This window comes from Lolium perenne, chromosome 4 (assembly GCF_019359855.2).
Source record: "Lolium perenne isolate Kyuss_39 chromosome 4, Kyuss_2.0, whole genome shotgun sequence".
Classification (NCBI taxonomy): domain Eukaryota; kingdom Viridiplantae; phylum Streptophyta; class Magnoliopsida; order Poales; family Poaceae; genus Lolium; species Lolium perenne.
Genome location: NC_067247.2, coordinates 336,094,274 through 336,118,066, shown reverse-complemented (window position 1 = coordinate 336,118,066; position 23,793 = coordinate 336,094,274). Strand labels below are relative to the sequence as shown.

Sequence of the window (23,793 nt, the reverse complement as noted above, 5' to 3'; positions counted from 1 at the left end):
AAATTATCTAGACCTTAGAGAAACCAAATATGCAAACCAAATTTTAGCATGCTCTATGTATTTCTTCATTAATGGGTGCAAAGCATATGATGCAAGAGCTTAAACATGAGCACAACAATTGCCAAGTATCACATTACCCAAAACATTTATAGCAATTACTACATGTATCATTATCCAATTCCAACCATATAACAATTTAACGAAGGAGAAACTTCGCCATGAATACTATGAGTAGAAACCAAGGACATACTTGTCCATATGCTACAGCGGAGCGTGTCTCTCTCCCATAAAGTGAATGCTAGGATCCATTTTATTCAAACAAAACAAAAAACAAAAACAAACCGACGCTCCAAGAAAAAGCACATAAGATGTGATGGAATAAAAATATAGTTTCAGGGGAGGAACCTGATAATGTTGTCGATGAAGAAGGGGATGCCTTGGGCATCCCCAAGCTTAGACGCTTGAGTCTTCTTGATATATGCAGGGGTGAACCACCGGGTGCATCCCCAAGCTTAGAGCTTTCACTCTCCTTGATCATGTTGCATCATACTCCTCTCTTGATCCTTGAAAACTTCCTCCACACCAAACTCGAAACAACTCATTAGAGGGTTAGTGCACAATATAAATCGACATATTCAGAGGTGACACAATCATTCTTAACACTTCTGGACATTGCATAATGCTACTGGACATTAATGGATCAAAGAAATTCATCCAACATAGCGAAAGAGGCAATGCGAAATAAAAGGCAGAATCTGTCAAAACAGAACAGTTCGTATTGACGAATTTTAAAATGGCACCAGACTTGCTCAAATGAAAATGCTCAAATTGAATGAAAGTTGCGTACATATCTGAGGATCACTCACGTAAATTGGCATAATTTTCTGAGTTACCTACAGGGAAAAACAGCCCAGATTCGTGACAGCAAAGAAATCTGTTTCTGTGCAGTAATCCAAATCTAGTATGAACTTTTCTATCAACGGCTTTACTTGGCATAATAAAACACTAAACTAAGATAGGGAGAGGTTGCTACAGTAGTAAACAACTTCCAAGACACAAAATAAAAACAAAGTACTGTAGTAAAATAAACACATGGGTTATCTCCCAAGAAGTTCTTTCTTTATAGCCATTAAGATGGGCTCAGCAATTTTAATGATGCACTCGCAAGAAATAGTATTTGAAGCAAAAGAGAGCATCAAGAGGCAAATTCAAAACACATTTAAGTCTAACATGCTTCCTATGCATAGGAATCTTGTAAATAAACAAGTTCATGAAGAACAAAGTGACAAGCATAGGAAGATAAAACAGGTGTAGCTTCAAAAATTTCAGCACATAGAGAGGTGTTTTAGTAACATGAAAATTTCTACAACCATATTTTCCTCTCTCATAATAACTTTCAGTAGCATCATGAGCAAACTCTACAATGTAACTATCACATAAAGCATTCTTATCATGAGTCTCATGCATAAAATTATTACTCTCCACGTAAGCATAATCAATTTTATTAGTTGTAGTGGGAGCAAATTCAACAAAGTGGCTATCATCATATATAGGAGGCATATTGTAATCATAAAATAAAATTTTCTCCTCAATGCTTGGGGGACTAAAAAGATCATGATCATCGGAGCCAGCTTCCCCAAGCTTAGAATTTTCCATAGCATCAGCAACAATGGTGTTCAAAGCATCCATAGTAATAACATTCCCATTACCATGCATATAAAGTTCCATGGGTTTTTTAATTCTCTCTTCAAACACATCATGTCCTAATTCAAGATAAAGTTCATAAAGATCTCTCATATTTTTGTTGTTTTCCATTATGCTTAACTAGTGAAATAAAAACATGCATGATATTAAGTAAAGTAAAACAAGTAACTAATTTTTGTGTGTTTTTGATATAGCAAACAAGATAGCAAATAAAGTAAAACTAGCAACTAATTTTTTTGTATTTTGATTTAGTGCAGCAAACAAAGTAGTAAATAAAACTAAGCAAGACAAAAACAAAGTAAAGAGATTGAGAAGTGGAGACTCCCCTTGCAGCGTGTCTTGATCTCCCCGGCAACGGCGCCAGAAAAAGAGCTTGATGGCGTGTATTTCACACGTTCGTTGGGCAACCCCAAGAGGAAGGTATGATGCGCACAGCAGCAAGTTTTCCCTCAGAAAGAAACCAAGGTTTATCGAACCAGGAGGAGCCAAGAAGCACGTTGAAGGTTGATGGCGGCGGGATGTAGTGCGGCGCAACACCAGGGATTCCGGCGCCAACGTGGAACCTGCACAACACAACCAAAGTACTTTGCCCCAACGAAACAGTGAGGTTGTCAATCTCACCGGCTTGCTGTAACAAAGAGTTAACCGTATTGTGTGGAAGATGATTGTTTGCAGAAAACAGTAGAACAAGTATTGCAGTAGATTGTATTTCAGTAAAGAGAATTGGACCGGGGTCCACAGTTCACTAGAGGTGTCTCTCCCATAAGACGAACAGCATGTTGGGTGAACAAATTACGGTTGGGCAATTGACAAATAAAGAGAGCATGACCATGCACATACATATCATGATGAGTATAGTGAGATTTAATTGGGCATTACGACAAAGTACATAGACCGTCATCCAACTGCATCTATGCCTAAAAAGTCCACCTTCAGGTTATCATCCGAACACCCTCCAGTATTAAGTTGCAAACAACAGACAATTGCATTAAGTATGGTGCGTAATGTAACTAGTGACTACATCCTTGAACATAGCACTAATGTTTTATCCCTAGTGGCAACAGCACAACACAACCTTAGAACTTTCTGTCACTGTCCTGTGTCAATGCGAGGCATGAACCCACTATCGAGCATAAGTACTCCCTCTTGGAGTTACAAGCATCTACTTGGCCAGAGCATCTACTAGTAACGGAAAGCATGCAAGATCATAAACAACACATAAGTATAACTTTGATAATCAACATAACAAGTATTCTCTATTCATCGGATCCCAACAAACGCAACATATAGAATTACAGATAGATGATCTTGATCATGTTAGGCAGCTCACAAGATCCGACAATGATAGCACAATGGGGAGAAGACAACCATCTAGCTACTGCTATGGACCCATAGTCCAGGGGTAGACTACTCACACATCACACCGGAGGCGACCATGGCAGCGTAGAGTCCTCCGGGAGATGATTCCCCTCTCCGGCAGGGTGCCGGAGGCGATCTCCTGGATCCCCCGAGATGGGATCGGCGGCGGCGGCGTCTCTGGAAGATTTTCCGTATCGTGGCTCTCGGTACTGGGGGTTTCGTCATGGAGACTTTTTATAGGCGGAAGGGCAGGTCAAGAGGCGGCACGGGGGCCCCACACTACAGGCCGGCGCGGCCAAGGGGGGGCCGCGCCGCCCTATGGTGTGGCCCCTCCGTGGCCCCTCTTCGTCTCTCCTTCGGACTTCTGGAAGCTTCGTGAGAAAATAGGCCCCTGGGCTTTGATTTCGTCCAATTCCGAGAATATTTCCTTACTAGGATTTCTGAAACCAAAAACAGCAGAAAACAGAAGCGGCACTTCGGCATCTTGTTAATAGGTTAGTTCCAGAAAATGCACGAATATGACATAAAGTGTGCATAAAACATGTAGATAACATCAATAATGTGGCATGGAACATAAGAAATTATCGATACGTCGGAGATGTATCACGCTCCAGCATGAGCAAGCTCTGAAGGATGCCCGGGTTGCAGCTGAGGCCAGGCTGGCGGAGGTCGTGGAGGACTCCACGAACTCCAACACCGTACTGACGGCAGAGCTGGAGGAGGAAAAAAAGGCGCGGAAAGCAGCGGAGCGCCTCATTGATGTCATGACCACAGATCACAAGGAATACGATCGGTTGGTTATGCAGATTGACGCGTTGGCTTTCCGTAAGCCCCTGCCTTGTCCCTTCTTTCCCTTATAAGCTTTCTCCTTTTGAAAATGTATCCTTGTTCCTTGTTCTTCCGACATTCTTTTTTCCGGTATCTTGTGTTTATGCTTTTTTCCTTCCTCCTGTAGAGCATTTCCCGGACTCCCAGGTCTACGCCGTGAAGAAGGTGATGGAGGATCGGGTGGCGCGGGAATTTCCCAATATGGACGCGCACTGGGATGGGTACGACTATCTTGTCGCCCTCTCCGCGCGAGTCCAACACATGCGCTCCGTCGACCGGCTCCTTGCCGACCTACCGGACGCCGCCATCCAACTCTTCAAGGTGCTGTGGCCTGAGGAGGAGATGCCGGCAAACATCACGCTTACCGCCCACCGGCTCAAGGATGCCGGGCACCGGATTCGCGAGTGGCAATGCTCCGCGGCTCGTGCCGGAGCTGACACGGCGCTGCGCTCCGCATGCTCCTGGTACCCGGATTTGAATCTGGATGCTCTTCAAGGCGTGCGCCAAGATGCTCCCACCGACACGGATCCGGCGCTTACCGCGAAGCGGCAGGACCGGGCCTACCAGCTTGCTGAGTATGCCGAGGTCCGCACCTTCATCCCTCCCCCTCCTGGTGTCAAGGACTACCTCAGCGATGAGGAAGAAGAGGAAGAGGGAGATGAAGATGAGGCTGCTGAGGACGTGCCGCCGGAAGCTCCCGAGGCCAGCACTGCTCCCCCTGAAGACACCGAGACCGGTGCTGCTCCACCTGATGCCCCCGTCGCCTAAACAATTTATCTGCTCCTGCTTGCTTTACAACAGACTTCGTTAAATTTGACCCCGGTATGCCGGGGTGTATGATGTAAAACTTTAAGTTCGCTTTTGGTTGCCACACAACATTTTATGCCGGTAAGTTATACCGGTAGTTAAGTATCTTTAAGTTTGCCTTAGCATATTTGCTTCTGGTTTTGCTTTTATCTTGCACCGCAAAGATTTCTAAATTGTTTCCGCATCCAATTCGATGCATACTTGGTTCTTTTGCCTTGGCTCTGCCTGCCTTCTCTGGGCATTCTTTGGCGTATGAGCACAAGGTTCTTTCACCAAACAAGCATTTTCTTGAACTTAGAAATAACTTCGAAATTTTGCAAAAAAACGGTTTAACCGGGGTTAGTTAAATTTTCCGGATTGTTCTTTCCTGCTCTCCCTCTCCGCAGTTCATGTGCTTATCCCCTACCGGTTTATCTTGCTTGCCATGAAGCCGGGTTGCGGACAGCAGCAGAGTCGAAGACTCCGGTAGGGTTTAGCACACTACTAAACCGGAAAGAAAAAACGTTCAATAAGCAACCGGTAAACTGAAAAAATAAACAAGTTCCATGCAACCTTATTGGGGTAGTCCCCGAGATTCATTCAAGGTTCCGGCATCTTTTATTCATAGCAATTAAGGTACAAAAGAGGAACTTCTTACACCACAACTTCAAGAGTAGAAAGGACGCAACAGAGCTACGTTCCATGGGCGCTTGCTCTCCTCTCCGGACCTGTCCGCCTTTCCTTTTTTCCACTCCTGTGCATCGATCAAGTAATATGCATCATTGTGAAGCACCTTGCTTACAATGAAGGGACCTTCCCATGGTGGCAAAAGCTTATGCCGGCCTTCAGTGCGCTGCACTAGGCGTAGCACGAGATCTCCTTCCCGGAAAACTCTCGGGTTCACCTTCCGGCTATGATAGCATCTGAGGTTTTGCTGGTAAATGGCTGTTCTTGCCAAAGCCAGCTCTCTTGCTTCTTCCAGCAAATCCACGTCATTTTCTCTGGCCTCTTTGACCTCTTGCTCAGTATAGAGTTGTACCCTTGGTGAATCATGAATGATATCAGTTGGTATGACCGCTTCTGCTCCATAAACCATGAAGAACGGAGTGTATCCGGTAGACCGGTTTGGAGTTGTTCTTATACTCCACAGTACTGATGGTAGCTCATCGAGCCAACATCCCGGTGATTTTTCCACAGCATCAATGAGTCTTGGTTTGATACCGGAAAGTACCAAAGCATTCATTCTTTCCACTTGGCCATTGCCTTGTGGGTGTGCCACTGAGCACAAATCCAACCGGATGTTGTTGTCCTCACAAAACCTTTTGAACTCACCTTGAGCAAAGTTGGTTCCATTGTCAGTGATGATGCTGTGCGGGTATCCATACCGTAAAATGACATCTTTTAAGAATTTTACCGCTGTATGCCCATCACACTTCGCGATAGGTTTCACTTCTAGCCATTTGGTGAATTTATCCACCATTACCAAGATGTGAGTCATGCTGCTCCTTGCAGTTTTGAATGGACCAACCATATCGAGGCACCAAACGGCAAACGGCCATGTTAATGGTATTGTTTTTAAACCGGACGCTGGGGTATGATTTTGCTTGGCGTACCTCTGGCACCCGTTGCATTTTCTTACCAAATCCTCGGCGTTCTCCAAAGCAGTGGGCCAATAAAACCCATGCCGGAATACTTTTGCTACCAGCGCCCTTGATGAAGCATGATGCCCACATTCTCCTTGGTGAATTTCCTCAAGCATTTTTTCCCTTCTTCCGGTTCCACACATCTTTGAAGGACACCGGTAACGCTTCTCTTGTACACCTCACCATTGATGAATGTATATGCTTTGGACCTTCTTTGTATTCTCCTTGACTCATTTTCGTCATCCGGCAAGGTGCCGTTGATCAGGAATTCCTTAATAGGTTTAACCCACGACGGCGTCTCTCGAACCAAAAACACCGGTGCATCTATCTCCATGCTATCTACCAGCATCATTTCTTCCGGTATGGGTACAGCAGTCCCCGAGCTTGCCGGAGCAGTCCCCGAGTTTACCGGTGCAGTCCCCGGGTTTCCTTCATCAATATCCATGGGTACTACATGCGATTCCGGTACAAAAATTGAGTCTGATTCCGGGCTTGGTTTGATCGATGGTGCTCTTAAGTGAGCTAAAGCTATTCCGGGAGGAATTTCTTGCCTGGATGAGCCCAGCTTGGACAAAGCATCCGCGGCTTCATTTTCCGCGCGCGGCACATGGTGAAACTCACACCCTTCGAAGAATCCGGCAATCTTTTGCACGTGAAACCGGTACGAGGCCATGTTGGCATCTTTTGCATCCCAATCCCCGGAACACTGCTGTACCACAAGATCTGAATCTCCATAGCAAATGATCCGGCGTGCACCGATTTCTTTTGCGACCTTAAGCCCATGGATCAAAGCTTCGTATTCAGCGACATTATTCGATGCCCTAAAATGTACTTGCAAAACGTACCGGAGGTAATCTCCTTTTGGTGAGGTGAGCACCACACCGGCACCTATGCCCTCTTTGAGTTTGGATCCATCAAAGTGCATTTTCCAGTATTCTATCCTCTGATCTGGCGGTTTGTATTGCATTTCCGCCCAATCAACGAGGAAATCAGCCAAAGCCTGTGATTTTATGGCATCCCTTTTTTCGTACGTTGGTACATATGGTGATATCTGGATTGCCCATTTTGCAATCCTTCCGCTGGCGTCCTTGTTGCACATGATACCGGAGATTGGTGCTTCACTCACCACCTTCATAGGATGTTATTCAAAGTAATGCTTGAGTTTGGTGGCGGCCATGTACACGCCATAAGTCATCTTTTGGAAGTGAGGGTAGTTTTGTTTTGAGAGGGAGAGCACCTCGCTCAGGTAGTATACCGGCCTCTGGACGGCTTTTCCTTCCTCTTCTCTTTCAACCACAACCACTACGCTCACAACCCGGTTTGTTGCGGCTATGTATAATAGCATAGGCTCTCTTTCTAGAGGTGAAGCCAGTATGGGTGCTGTGGCTAGCATCGCTTTCAGTTCTTTAAACGCTGCGTCTGCCTGAGGGGTCCAGACGAACTTGTCGGATTTTTTCATCAGAGCATAGAGTGGCAGAGCTTTTTCTCCCAACCTGCTCACGAACCGGCTTAGCGATGCCAAGCTTCCGGTAAATTTTTGCACATTTTTTAGCTCTCGTGGGATAGTCATTCTTTCTATTGCCCGGATTTTTACCGGATTGACTTCTATGCCCCGGCTTGATACCAGGAAACCGAGCAGCTTGCCGGCAGGGACACCGAAGGTGCATTTTGCCGGATTAAGTTTCATCCGGAACCGTCTTAGGTTATCGAATGTTTGCCGGATGTCATCGATTAAGGTGTTCTTTACCTTAGTTTTTATCACAATGTCGTCTACGTAGACTTGCACATTCTTTCCAATTTGATTGAACAAGCATTTTTGCATACAGCGCTGGTACGTTGCACCAGCGTTGCGCAAACCAAAAGGCATGGTGACATAGCAATAAGCCCCGTGCGGGGTAATGAACGCAGTTTTTATTTGATCTTCCTTTTTCAAGGGGATTTGATGGAAACCGGAATACGCATCCAGGAAGGACAACAACTCACACCCAGCAGTTGAATCAATCACTTGATCGATCCGTGGTAAAGGAAAAGGGTCTCTTGGGCAAGCCTTGTTTAGGTTGGTGTAGTCGATGCACATGCGCCACACCTTCGGAGCTTTTGCCTCCAGGTTTTCATCTTTTTTCTTTTCGACCATTACCGGATTGGCCAGCCATTCTGTGTGCGTGACCTCCACAATGAATCCGGCAACAAGCAGTTTGGTTACCTCCTCTCCAATAATCTTCCTCCTATCTTCAGCGAACCGGCACAAGGGTTGCCGCACCGGCTTGGCATCTTTCCGGACATTTAAGGAGTGCTCAGCCAGCTCCCTCGGAACACCTATCAAGTCATCAGTTGACCAGGCAAAGATATTCCGATTCTCACGGAGGAAGCTGACGAGCGCGCTTTCCTATGCTTGATCGAGTCCGGCACCGATGCGAACGGTGCGCTCTGGGTAAGCCGGATCCAGCACAATGTCCTTTGTTTCATTTGTCGGCTTGAATGCCGGTGATCCCAAGTTTCCACTCATTGCCGCTAAGCTCAACTGTGAGGACTGAGCCAGCGCAACCGCTGTTTGCATCCTTTTCTTTTCCTCCGCGATCACCAGCGATTCTGCTAGGTTTGATCCGGCAGACGCAGTTTCCAGTGAGACTTTATAGTTCCCCACCACAGTTAAGGGTCCACGAGGTGCCGGCATCTTCATCTTGAGGTAAGCCGTATGAGTGGTAGCCATGAAAGCTGCCAATGCTGGTCTTCCCAACAACGCATGGTAAGGACTATCTAGATCCACCACCTCAAACTCAACATTTTCAACCCGGCAATTATCACGTCCTCCAAATGCTACGTCCACCCGAACTTTTCCTATCGGGGCACAGGACAAGCCCGGAACAATTCCGTGGAACGTTGTACGCATTGGCTGAAGCATGTTTTCTGTTATGCCCAGCGTATGCATGGTATGCTTGTACATGATGTTTATGCTGCTGCCGTTATCTATCAGCACCTTGCTGAACTTTACTCGAGTTTGTGGCCCTTTCATGATTGGATCCACAACAAGAGCGTATCCACCCGGATTCGGCATGATCTTGGGGTGATCCTTAAATGACCAGGTAATTTCCTGATCTGACCACAGCATGTACTTGGGGACTGCCGGCATCACGGCATTGACCTCCATGGAGCGGCGGTGCACACTTTGCCTGTCTGTTGGCTCAGTGACAAAGACAACACAGCACATATGCGGACCCTCGTAAACATTCCGGCCTAAAGGTGCCGGTGGAGGTGGTTGATCGTCATTTTGCTCCACCCGGTTAACTTGCTGGTACTGCTGCCGGTTTGGCTGCACCGGTAAGGCGTTTGCCCCGGTAAGTGGCGGTGGTGGCGGTAGCTGTTGTTGTCGCGGCATGTCTTGTGGTGGTTGTGCATCTTTTACCGTTCCCTTTTGCATCAAGTACTTGGTCCAGGTACAATCCTTCGTCAGGTGGTTTGACGGGTGTGCCGGATTTGGCGTGTGCCACTGGCAAGGTTGGTCCATGGCAGCTTCCATGGTGTACTTTGCGGGTTCTTGCCAGTTTCTCTTCTGGACCCAGGGTTTCTTTTCCACCCATTGTTTCTTAGGACCCGCCCACGGCTGCGATCCGGTTCGTTGCCTCTGACTGCCGCTGGCCTCAGAGTTTTCCTGCACAGCAGCGACTTGCTGCGGACCGTACCTTCGATCCGGAAAATCTTCTCTTCTTTTGTTATTCCGGTTATCCCGGTGTTGTTCGTGGCGCAGCTGTTCCGGCTCAGGTTGCACTGCCGGCTGCGTTGGGTCTCCCAACGCATAGCTATCCGCCACACGTATCATCTCTGCCAATGTTGTCGGCATGTTCCGCTGCAGCTTTTGCCACAACGGTGAACCTCTTCTGCACTCACTGCTAAACCAAGCAATGGCCTATGCCTCGATTACCCCTTCACAGGAGTTCCTTGTAGTGTTCCACCGGGCCAGATAATCCCGGTCCGTTTCGTTCGCGCGCTGTATGCACAGAGCGAGTTGCTGCGGCCTGTTTGGCCTTTGATAGGTGCTGCTGAAATTGCTCACAAAAGCCTCCTCAAAATCCAGCCAGCCATTTATGCTTCCTGCCGGCAAGTTGTTTAGCCAGATTCTTGCCGGTCCAACCAAAAACGATGGTATGATCCTCACGGCCCAACGCCGATTTCCTCCTCCTGCTACGGTTCCTCCACCGCCTGCGACGTATACCGCGGTCACGTAATCCGCGAGCCAGTCTTCCGGCTTTGTAGTGCCATCGTATGTTTTTGTGTCACGGGGCAACATAAAATTGCGAACTGGTGGTTTTTCTTTCATGATCCTTGGGCCAAAGCACTTTGGGCCTGGGGGACCTTCCTCCTCGATCATTTCTGACAAGTAGACTCTGTCCAGACGGTGCCTCGCATCCCGTTCCGGTAAGTATCTCTCTCCCAGGCGTTCTCCCAATGGGTTCCGGAAAGCTGCCGGTCTTGCAGAATCAGCTTCATCACAACATTCCGGTACCGCGGCCCTTGCCTGCCGGTACCTCGGGGGATCTATTTCCTCCTCATCATATGCTGCCCTTGTAGCTCGATAATTTTGCCAGGTTTCGTATCTACCGGCATGATTGTTTCCGGCATAGCCTCCTCTGGCGTAGCCTCGTTCTGCCCCTTGGCTTTTTCTACCGGCATCATGTTGCCCGGCTTGTTGTTTTCCGGCAAGAACTGGATCATACACAGTCATCTGCTGTGCGTTCATTTCTTTTTCTCTTCTTCTGTCCGGATGGGGGGACGATGCCTGCCCATGGGACTTGCTTCCGGCATTCTTTGTTGAACGCGCGGATTTTGAGGCCGCGGCCTTGTTCAGCTTAGCCAGCTGCTCAGCATTCTGCTGCTCAATAGTTTCCAGCAGCTCTCTAACACGCTCTTGCTGTTTTGCCAAAGCATCTCCGGAAAGCGACTCGCATAACTCTACTGCAGCTTTAGCAGCTTTTATAGTTTTATCCGGGCTACTGTACTTAGGTTTTTCCACGATGCTAACAGATGCAGAGGTACTTTTGCCGGCATGAATTTCTTTGCGCAAATCCTGATCTAGGTTGCGAGCTTTTAGCCGGTTCTCCGGTATCCTAGCAGCATGCGCGCTAACAGAAGCAAAGCCATGGGCAGCGTTATACTCACGTAGGGTTAGATTCAGCTCGTGCTGCGCCCGGATGATGTCCTTGCCGCTCTCGAGCACCTTTTGGCGCTGCGCCTCCAGCTCCGCCTGAGCCACTGCCGGGTCGATGTTCTGCGCGATGGGGGTGGCGAGGACGTTCATCGCCGCTTGAAGCGGTGTTTCCGGTGGCGCGGATGATGCTCCCGCTGCGCCTGCGTCGCGCTCCAGCGGTGGCTTGGCCGCACGGGTCGGAGCCGCACGACCAGCACCTTCACCCACAGCTTCTTTTCCTGCACCAACCACGCCGGTCATCATTACCTCGACGCTGCCGGCGGCGCGGCCAGCACAGAGCCATCTTGGCGGGTCCGGTGCCACCAGCACCGGCGAGAGGCGCTGGCGCACAGGGACGGTGCCGAAGTAGACGCGGTGGCTGCCAAACTCGATGATGCGACCGTTCTTGGGGAAGATGCCGCCGTTGGCGAAGCAGCCCGCGTTGTCGTTGATGAAGTCCATGGCCTAGATGCACTACACGAGCGCGGACACTGTACGCTCGCCGGCGACTTCGAGGATGCCCGCCCGAATGTGAACTCCTTCAAGCGCCACTTCATGCCCCACGGTGGGTGCCAACTGTCGTCGTGGTGAACAGACAGATGCCATAGGATGGCTTAGATTGGGGCCGAATGGACGCTAGAGGATTCGGGGGAGGGTTTGCGATCAGATGGGACGAACTTCCGGATGGTTTCCTCAAGAACTTGGCCAAGGCCAGAGGTTGAAGAAGAAAGACACAAGGAAAAACTCGCTTCTAGATCACTTTCTTCATTGATTCACACATGTTACAGGTTTGTGCTTCGTGCCTTACTACTTCCGTGCGTGCCCGTAAGGAGGGCTGCCCCCTCTCCTTATATAGGGGAGAGGGTGGCTTACAGTGCAAGAAACCCTAATGGCATCTTTGACTAGACAAACTACTTTACAAAGCTACTTTACAAAGCTACTTTAATCATAGATGACACCGGGGTCCTCTTTAATCAGGGAGGCTGACGTCCTCCGGCTTCTTTCTCCGTCATCTTCTTCTTTATCGTCAGCCCTTCGTTTAAAGCTACTTTGCTTAGCTCATCTTTGTCTTCTAGCTCTGGAGAGAATCTTTGACCAGTCTTGCCGACATGCTCTTCTTTCCGGTGGCCCGGTACCTTTTCTATCCGGTTCCGGTATACCTCCCCTGAGGATACCGGCTTAGCCCTGCTCAGCCGAACGCCTATCTTATGCTCCGGTATGAACATTTAACCGGTATCCTGATGGCTCAAACCATCCGGTTTGGCATGCCTTTGGCATACCGGGGGTCATCCCCCCAACAAGATCGCCTCCGGCACCCTGCCGGAGAGGGGAATCATCTCCCGGAGGACTCTACGCCGCCATGGTCGCCTCCGGAGTGATGAGTGAGTAGTCTACCCCTGGACTATGGGTCCATAGCAGTAGCTAGATGGTTGTCTTCTCCCCATTGTGCTATCATTGTCGGATCTTGTGAGCTACCTAACATGATCAAGATCATCTATCTGTAATTCTATATGTTGCGTTTGTTGGGATCCGATGAATAGAGAATACTTGTTATGTTGATTATCAAAGTTATGTCTATGTGTTGTTTATGATCTTGCATGCTCTCCGTTACTAGTAGATGCTCTGGCCAAGTAGATGCTTGTAACTCCAAGAGGGAGTATTTATGCTCGATAGTGGGTTCATGCCTGCATTGACACACAGGACAGTGATGAAAGTTCTAAGGTTGTGTTGTGCTGTTGCCACTAGGGATAAAACATTGATGCTATGTCTAAGGATGTAGTTGTTGATTACATTACGCACCATACTTAATGCAATTGTCTGTTGCTTTGCAACTTAATACTGGAGGGGGTTCGGATGATAACCTGAAGGTGGACTTTTTAGGCATAGATGCAGTTGGATGGCGGTCTATGTACTTTGTCGTAATGCCCAATTAAATCTCACTATACTCATCATGATATGTATGTGCATGGTCATGCCCTCTTTATTTGTCAATTGCCCAACTGTAATTTGTTCACCCAACATGCTGTTTATCTTATGGGAGAGACACCTCTAGTGAACTGTGGACCCCGGTCCAATTCTCTATACTGAAATACAATCTACTGCAATACTTGTTCTACTGTTTTCTGCAAACAATCATCTTCCACACAATACGGTTAATCCTTTGTTACAGCAAGCCGGTGAGATTGACAACCTCACTGCTTCGTTGGGGCAAAGTACTTTGGTTGTGTTGTGCAGGTTCCACGTTGGCGCCGGAATCCCTGGTGTTGCGCCGCACTACATCCCGCCGCCATCAACCTTCAACGTGCTTCTTGGCTCCTCCTGGTTCGATAAACCTTGGTTTCTTTCTGAGGGAAAACTTGCTGCTGTGCGCATCATAGCTTCCTCTTGGGGTTCCCAACGAACGTGTGAGTTACACGCCATCAAGCTCTTTTTCTGGCGCCGTTGCCGGGGAGATCAAGACACGCTGCAAGGGGAGTCTCCACTTCTCAATCTCTTTACTTTGTTTTTGTCTTGCTTAGTTTTATTTACTACTTTGTTTGCTGCACTAAATCAAAATACAAAAAAATTAGTTGCTAGTTTTACTTTATTTGCTATCTTGTTTGCTATATCAAAAACACAAAAAAATTAGTTACTTGCATTTACTTTATCTAGTTTGCTTTATTTACTACTGCTAAAATGAGTAATCCTGAAGTTGAAGTTCGTACGTTTAAGAAACAAGGGGGAGAATGTTTAAGAGATGCTTGGTATAGAATTAGTAATGCCCATAATAGGTGCACTAAGAAACACTCCACCACTATTTTACTCAGGAATTTTTATGTTGGTATCTCTAGCTGGAATAGGTATGTTCTTGATTGTCTCGCAGGAGGTAACTTCTTAAGTACTCCTGCATTAGAAGCTAGCTGCATTATTGAGAGTCTATTTGGAATACCCCCTGTTGATGAAGTTAAAACTGAAATCTCTCTTGAAGATGTTATGAAAAAATTGGAAACCATAGAGAAAATTTTTCCAAGTGTTGAAACTAAATTGGAAATGTTACTTGATAAAACTGATGAACTTGATAAATCCTTAGGAGGAATTGATGAAAGAATTAGTGTCCTAGGAACTTGTGTTGTCCATGATGATCAAATTAATAGGATTGACGAACTTGAAAAAGCTATGGGAACCTTGGGTTCAACATTTTCTTCTCTTAAATGTAAGGAGAAAGCTTATGTGGGTAAGGAGCAAAAGTTTATGTATGTCTCTAAAGTGCCTAAACCAAAGAAATATTACTATAGGCCTAAAATTGATAAAGCCCTTAGTACCACCACGGATGGGGGAGCTTGTGATAACGATACACCATCTCTTGATAATACTTGATGCACACTTTCTGCGCCTAGCTGAAAGGCGTTAAAGAAAAGCGCTTATGGGAGACAACCCATGTTTTTACCTACAGCACTTTGTTTTTATTTTGAGTCTTGGAAGTTGTTTACTACTGTAGCAACCTCTCCTTATCTTAGTTTAGTGTTTTATTGTGCCAAGTAAAGTCGTTGATAGTAAAGTTCATACTAGATTTGGATTACTGCGCAGAAACAGATTTCTTTGCTGTCACGAATCTGGGCTGTTTTCCCTGTAGGTAACTCAGAAAATTATGCCAATTTACGTGAGTGATCCTCAGATATGTACGCAACTTTCATTCAATTTGAGCATTTTCATTTGAGCAAGTCTGGTGCCTCGATAAAATTCGTCAATACGAACTGTTCTGTTTTGACAGATTCTGCCTTTTATTTCGCATTGCCTCTTTTGCTATGTTGGATGAATTTCTTTGATCCATTAATGTCCAGTAGCTTTATGGAATGTCCAGAAGTGTTAAGAATGATTGTGTCACCTCTGAACATGTTAATTTTTATTATCGCTAACCCTCTAATGAGTTGTTCTAAGTTTGGTGTGGAGGAAGTTTTCAAGGATCAAGAGAGGAGTATGATGCAACATGATCAAGGAGAGTGAAAGCTCTAAGCTTGGGGATGCCCCGGTGGTTCACCCCTGCATATTCTAAGAAGACTCAAGCGTCTAAGCTTGGGGATGCCCAAGGCATCCCCTTCTTCATCGACAACATTATCAGGTTCCTCCCCTGAAACTATATTTTTATTCCATCACATCTTATGTGCTTTGCTTGGAGCATCGGTTTGTTTTTGTTTTTGTTTTGTTTGAATAAAATGGATCCTAGCATTCACTTTATGGGAGAGAGACACGCTCCGCTGTAGCATATGGACAAGTATGTCCTTAGTTTCTACTCATAGTATTCATGGCGAAGTTTCTTCTTCGTTAAATTGTTATATGGTTGGAATTGGAAAATGATACATGTAGTAATTGCTATTAATGTCTTGGGTAATGTGATACTTGGCAATTGTTGTGCTCATGTTTAAGCTCTTGCATCATATGCTTTGCACCCATTAATGAAGAAATACATAGAGCATGCTAAAATTTGGTTTGCATATTTGGTTCCTCTAAGGTCTAGATAATTTCTAGTATTGAGTTTGAACAACAAGGAAGACGGTGTAGAGTCTTATAATGTTTTCAATATATCTTTTATGTGAGTTTTTCTGCACCGGTTCATCCTTGTGTTTGTTTCAAATAAGCCTTGCTAGCCTAAACCTTGTATCGAGAGGGAATACTTCTCATGCATCCAAAATACTTGAGCCAACCACTATGCCATTTGTGTCCACCATACCTACCTACTACATGGTATTTCCCGCCATTCCAAAGTAAATTGCTTGAGTGCTACCTTTAAAATTCCATCATTCACCTTTGCAATATATAGCTCATGGGACAAATAGCTTAAAAACTATTGTGGTATTGAATATGTAATTATGCACTTTATCTCTTATTAAGTTGCTTGTTGTGCGATAACCATGTTTACTGGGGACGCCATCAACTACTCTTTGTTGAATTTCATGTGAGTTGCTATGCATGTTCATCTTGTCTGAAGTAAGAGCGATCTACCACCTTATGGTTAAGCATGCATATTGTTAGAGAAGAACATTGGGCCGCTAACTAAAGCCATGATCCATGGTGGAAGTTTCAGTTTTGGACATATATCCTCAATCTCATATGAGAAAATTATTAATTGTTGTTACATGCTTATGCATAAAAGAGGAGTCCATTATCTGTTGTCTATGTTGTCCCGGTATGGATGTCTAAGTTGAGAATAATCAATAGCGAGAAATCCAATGCGAGCTTTCTCCTTAGACCTTTGTACAGGCGGCATAGAGGTACCCCTTTGTGACACTTGGTTAAAACATGTGCATTGTGATGATCCGGTAGTCCAAGCTAATTAGGACAAGGTGCGGGCACTATTAGTACACTATGCATGAGGCTTGCAACTTGTAAGATATAATTTACATGATACATATGCTTTATTACTACCGTTGACAAAATTGTTTCATGTTTTCAAAATCAAAGCTCTAGCACAAATATAGCAATCGATGCTTTTCCTCTATGGAGGACCATTCTTTTACTTTCAATGTTGAGTCAGTTCACCTATTTCTCTCCACCTCAAGAAGCAAACACTTGTGTGAACTGTGTATTGATTCCTACATATTTGCTTATTGCACTTATTATATTACTCTATGTTGACAATATCCATGAGATATACATGTTACAAGTTGAAAGCAACCGCTGAAACTTAATCTTCCTTTGTGTTGCTTCAATGCTTTTACTATGAATTATTGCTTTATGAGTTAACTCTTATGCAAGACTTATTGATGCTTGTCTTGAAGTGCTATTCATGAAAAGTCTTTGCTATATGATTCACTTGTTTACTCATGTCATATACATTGTTTTGATCGCTGCATTCACTACATATGCTTTACAAATAGTATGATCAAGGTTATGATGGCATGCCACTCCAGAAATTATCTGTGTTATCGTTTTACCTGCTCGGGACGAGCAGAACTAAGCTTGGGGATGCTGATACGTCTCCGACGTATCGATAATTTCTTATGTTCCATGCCACATTATTGATGTTATCTACATGTTTTATGCACACTTTATGTCATATTCGTGCATTTTCTGGAACTAACCTATTAACAAGATGCCGAAGTGCCAGTTCTTGTTTTCTGTTGTTTTTAGTTTCAGAAATCCTAGTAACGAAATATTCTCGGACTCGGACGAAATCAACGCCCAGGGCCCTATTTTGCCACGAAGCTTCCAGAAGTCCGAAGAGGAGACGAAGAGGGGCCACGAGGGGGCCACACCCTAGGCGGCGCGGCCCCCCTTGGCCGCGCGGCCCCTGTGGTGTGGGGCCCTCGTGCCGCCTCCCTGACCTGCCCTTCCGCCTACTTAAAGCCTCCGTTGCAAAACCCCCGCACCGAGAGCCACGATACGGAAAAACTTCCGGAGACACCGCCGCCGCCGATCCCATCTCGGGGATCCAGAGATCGCCTCCGGCACCCTGCCGGAGAGGGGAATCATCTCCCGGAGGACTCTACGCCGCCATGGTCGCCTCCGGAGTGATGAGTGAGTAGTCTACCCCTGGACTATGGGTCCATAGCAGTAGCTAGATGGTTGTCTTCTCCCCATTGTGCTATCATTGTCGGATCTTGTGAGCTGCCTAACATGATCAAGATCATCTATCCGTAATTCTATATGTTGCGTTTGTTGGGATCCGATGAATAGAGAATACTTGTTATGTTGATTATCAAAGTTATGTCTATGTGTTGTTTATGATCTTGCATGCTCTCCGTTACTAGTAGATGCTCTGGCCAAGTAGATGCTTGTAACTCCAAGAGGGAGTATTTATGCTCGATAGTGGGTTCATGCCTGCATTGACACCTGGGACGTGATGAAAGTTCTAAGGTTGTGTTGTGCTGTTGCCACTAGGGATAAAACATTGATGCTATGTCTAAGGATGTAGTTGTTGATTACATTACGCACCATACTTAATGCAATTGTCTGTTGCTTTGCAACTTAATACTGGAGGGGGTTCGGATGATAACCTGAAGGTGGACTTTTTAGGCATAGATGCAGTTGGATGGCGGTCTATGTACTTTGTCGTAATGCCCAATTAAATCTCACTATACTCATCATGATATGTATGTGCATGGTCATGCCCTCTTTATTTGTCAATTGCCCAACTGTAATTTGTTCACCCAACATGCTGTTTATCTTATGGGAGAGACACCTCTAGTGAACTGTGGACCCCGGTCCAATTCTCTATACTGAAATACAATCTCTTTGCAATACTTGTTCTACTGTTTTCTGCAAACAATCATCTTCCACACAATACGGTTAATCCTTTGTTACAACAAGCCGGTGAGATTGACAACCTCACTGTTTCGTTGGGGCAAAGTACTTTGGTTGTGTTGTGCAGGTTCCACGTTGGCGCCGGAATCCCTGGTGTTGCGCCGCACTACATCCCGCCGCCATCAACCTTCAACGTGCTTCTTGGCTCCTCCTGGTTCGATAAACCTTGGTTTCTTTCTGAGGGAAAACTTGCTGCTGTGCGCATCATACCTTCCTCTTGGGGTTCCCAACGAACGTGTGAGTTACACGCCATCAGCAGCGCAGCACCTGCCGCAGGTAGCGCGGCGGTGCGACGGTAACGACGTAGACGTCGTGGCCGCCGAAGGAGATGACGCTGCTGATACGTCCAATTTGCATCACTATTTTATATCATAATTTGCTGTTATTCATTGATATATTTCATATTTGGAGATGATACTTATGTTATTTCATCTATTTTGCATGTTTCATGATTATTGGAGGATCGCGCACCGGAGCCAGGATTCTGCTGGAAAAAGCACCGTCAGAATGCAATATTTCGGAAGATCAACAATTGACGGGAATTATACGAAAAATCCTATTTTTCCAGATGACGAAGGGAGCCAGAAGGGGGAGCCGAGGAGGGCCGCCATGGGCCCCCCTCACAGGCCGGCGTGGGCCCTGCCCTGGCCGCGCCGCCCTGTGAGGAGGGGGCCCACAGCCCCCTCTCGCCTCCTTTTCTTCGCGTACTCCTTCGTCCCGAAAACCTAAGCTCCAGGGGTACGTCGCGAAGAGCCACAACCGCCTCTGCGGGGCGGAGAACACCAGAGAGAAAAGAGCTCTCCGGCAGGCTGATATCTGCCGGGGAATCCCGGAGGGGGAAATCGACGCCATCGTCACCGTCATCGAGCTGGACATCATCTCCGTCATCATCACCATCATCATCATCATCACCGCCATCTCCACCGCTGCACCTCGTCACCGCTGTAACAATTTGGGTTTGATCTTGTTTGTTTGATAGGGGAAACTCTCCCGGTGTTGATTTCTACTTGTTATTGATGCTATTGAGTGAAACCGTTGAACCAAGGTTTATGTTCAGATTGTTATTCATTATCATATCACCTCTGATCATGTTCCATATGATGTCTCGTGAGTAGTTCGTTTAGTTCTTGAGGACATGGGTGAAGTCTAAATGTTAGTAGTGAAGTATGGTTGAGTAATATTCAATGTTATGATATTTAAGTTGTGGTGTTATTCTTCTAGTGGTGTCGTGTGAACGTCGACTACACGACACTTCACCTTTATGGGCCTAGGGGAATGCATCTTGTACTCGTTTGCCAATTGCGGGGTTGCCGGAGTGACAGAAACCTGAGCCCCCGTTGGTATATCGATGCAGGAGGGATAGCAGGATCTCAGAGTTTAAGGCTGTGGTTAGATTTATCTTAATTACTTTCTTGTAGTTGCGGATGCTTGCAAGGGGTATAATCACAAGTATGTATTAGTCCTAGGAAGGGCGGTACATTAGCATAGGTTCACCCACACAACACTTATCAAAACGATGAAGATTAATTAGCCGTATGTAGCGAAAGCACTAGACTAAAATCTCGTGTGTCCTCGAGAACGTTTGGTCATTATAAGTAAACAAACCGGCTTGTCCTTTGTGCTAAAAAGGATTGGGCCACTCGCTGCAATTGTTACTCTTGCACTTTACTTACTCGTACTTTATTCTTCTGTTACATCAAAACCCCCTGAATACTTGTCTGTGAGCATTTACAGTGAATCCTTCATCGAAACTGCTTGTCAACACCTTCTGCTCCTCGTTGGGATCGACATTCTTACTTATCGAAGATACTACGATACACCCCCTATACTTATGGGTCATCAAGACTATTTTCTGGCGCCGTTGCCGGGGAGTGAAGCGCTGTTGGTAAGTGGAATTGGTAAGGGAAATTTCTACTGTTTGTGCTGATTTTATTTCTGCCTGCTGCTATAACTCGTTATGGAGAGATCTTCTCTTGAGTGTTTATTTGGGAAATCTACTACTACTGCAAAGGTAGTGGATGAGGCGCCAGGTAAGGAAGAAATACCATACAAAATACCTATGAACATTATTGAACGTGTAGTGGGTAACCGTTATACAGGGGATGGAACTGTCCACCCCGGAGATCATTTACTGTTCTTACATGAATTATGCGGTTTATTCAAGTGTGCAGGTATTGCTATGGATGAAGTGAGGAAGAAACTATTCTCTGTATCGCTGTCTGGTAAAGCGGCGCATTGGTATAAATTACTGGATAATGGGGATTCTCTTGAATGGAATGATATTGTGCCCCGGTTTTATTCTAAGTTCTATCCTCCAAGTGAGATTCACAAAGATCAGAATCGCATATATAATTTTTGGCCTCATGAAGGAGAGAGTATTGCCCAAGCGTGGGGGAGATTGAAGTCTTTAATGCTCAAATGCCCCATTCATGAGCTTCCTGGTAATATTATTATTGATAATTTCTATGCAAGACTTTCTTTTCAAGACAAGACCTTGCTGGATACTTCTTGTTCTGGATCCTTTACACGCAACAAGGAAGAGTTTAAAAGGGACCTTCTTAATCGGATCCAAGAAAATACTGAAGGATGGGAGAACGATAAGGATAGAGAATCAGGTATAAATTATGATTATAAATGCATTGAAGCTTTTATGGATACTGATAAATTTCGTAATATGAGTGCTACTTATGGTCTTGATTCTCAAGTTGCTGCAAATCTTTATAAAGCTTTTGCTTCTCATTATGAATTGCCTAAGAAGAACTTTGATAAGTATCATGAACCGTATAAAGATAAAATTGATTCATCTATAAATAAATGTGTTGTAGTTGAAACTGTTGATCATGTTATTCCTGAAGCTTATATTGAAAAAACTCCTTTCCCTGCTAAAATGAAGGAGTACTCTGTTATAAATAGTGCGGTTCATAAAAGTGAAAAGAAACCTATAGAACCTGAAGAACAAATAAAAGTTGAACCTGCTGTTGCAATTGTTAAAGATCTTGTGACTGAAAATGTAGAGGATGGTCATATTATTTTCTGTGAAGATGCCTCTAATATTGTTTCGCATCCTAACAAGTCTAGGAAAGCTAGTGTTCCTATGCTATCTGTTAGAATTGGTGATCATTGTTATTATGGCTTATGTGATATTGGTGCAAGTATTAGTGCTATTCCTTATGAGCTTTACACGGAGATCATGCATGAAATTGGTTCTTGTGAACTTGAAGATATTGATGTGGTTATTCGGCTGGCTAATAGAGAAACTATCTCTCCTATTGGTATTATTCGAGATGTGGAAGTTCTATGTGGTAAGATTAAATATCCTGCTGACTTTTTGGTACTTGGTTCTGCTGCTAGTAAATATTGTCCTATCATTTTTGGTAGACCTTTTCTAAATACTTGTGGAGCTATTATAGATTGCAAGAAAGAGAAAATTTTGACTAAATTTGCTGGTGAATCTTATGAGTTTAACTTCTCTAAATTTACCAAAACTCCTTATAAAATTGATTCGCCTAATAGTGATTTTAAAGTTGAACAGTGTGCATCTATTGCTCTTGCTCCTAGTAATCCTTTGCAGCAACATTTGGAGAATAGTGAGAGTGAAGTTTTTAGGGAAGAAAGAGATGAGCTTGATGAAATTTTCCTTCGTCAACCTATTCTTAAGCATGATTTACCAGTGGAATATCTGGGTACAACACCACCACCAAAGGAAGATCCTGTCTTTGATTTAAAACCATTACCTGATAATCTTAAATATGCTCAAATTGATGATAAGAAAATATATCCTGTTATTATTAGTTCTAAGCTTTCAGAGTTTGAAGAAGAAAGGTTATTGGAGATATTGAAGAAACACCGAGGTGCTATTGGCTACACTCTTGATGACTTGAAGGGGATTTCTCCCTCTATTTGCCAACACGCCATTAATATGGAAGATGATGCGAAGCCTGTTGTTGAACCTCAGCGTCGTCTAATTCCTAAGATGAAGGATGTGGTAAGAAATGAGGTATTAAGACTCCTTGAAGCTGGTATTATATATCCTATTGCTGATAGTAGATGGGTTAGTCCTGTGCATTGTGTTCCTAAGAAAGGAGGAATGACTGTTGTGCCTAATGATAATGATGAGCTCATACCTCAAAGAGTAGTTGTAGGTTATAGAATGTGCATTGATTATCGAAAAGTTAATAAGGTTACTAAGAAAGATCATTACCCTTTACCATTTATTGATCAAATGTTAGAAAGGTTATCTAAAAATACTCATTTTTGCTTTCTTGATGGTTATTCTGGGTTTTCACAAATTGCTGTTAAAACTAAAGATCAAGAGAAAACCACTTTCACTTGTCCCTATGGAACTTATGCTTATAGACGTATGCCTTTTGGTTTATGTAATGCTCCTGCTACTTTTCAAAGATGCATGTCTGCTATTTTTCATGGCTTTTGTGAGAGTATTGTAGAGGTATTCATGGATGATTTTTCTATCTATGGGAATTCTTTTGATAGTTGCTTGCGGAACCTTGATAAAGTTTTGCAGAGATGTGAAGAAACATAACCTTGTTCTTAATTGGGAGAAATGCCACTTTATGGTTAATGAAGGGATTGTATTGGGACATAAAATTTCCGAGAGAGGTATTGAAGTTGATAGAGCTAAAGTTGAAGCCATTGAGAAGATGCCCTATCCTAGGGATGTTAAAGGTATTCGTAGTGTTCTTGGTCATGCTGGGTTTTATAGGAGGTTTATTAAAGACTTCTCCAAGATTTCAAAGCCTCTTACTAATCTTCTTCAAAAAGATGTACCTTTTGTTTTTGATGATGATTGTAAGGAAGCTTTTGAAACTCTAAAGAAAGCCTTAACAACTGCCCTTATAGTTGAACCTCCTGATTGGAACTTACCATTTGAAATTATGTGTGATGCTAGTGATTTTGCTGTAGGCGCTGTTCTTGGACAGCGAGTAGATAAAAAACTGAATGTTATTCATTATGCTAGTAAAACTCTTGATGCTGCTCAAAGAAATTATGCGA

General features: G+C 44.8%; 1 protein-coding gene across 1 annotated transcript in view; it reads left to right on the top strand.

Annotated features, from left to right (window-relative positions):
* The first annotated feature begins 3,629 nt into the window (after nucleotides 1-3,629).
* The window catches only part of LOC139830248 (uncharacterized), a 116,495-nt gene continuing 96,331 nt past the window's right edge, over nucleotides 3,630-23,793 (top strand). The window contains exons 1-2 of the mRNA XM_071818258.1: nucleotides 3,630-3,888; nucleotides 4,019-4,476. Coding sequence (XP_071674359.1) covers nucleotides 3,630-3,888; nucleotides 4,019-4,476 — 717 coding nt within the window. The remainder of the gene's footprint in view (nucleotides 3,889-4,018; nucleotides 4,477-23,793) is intronic.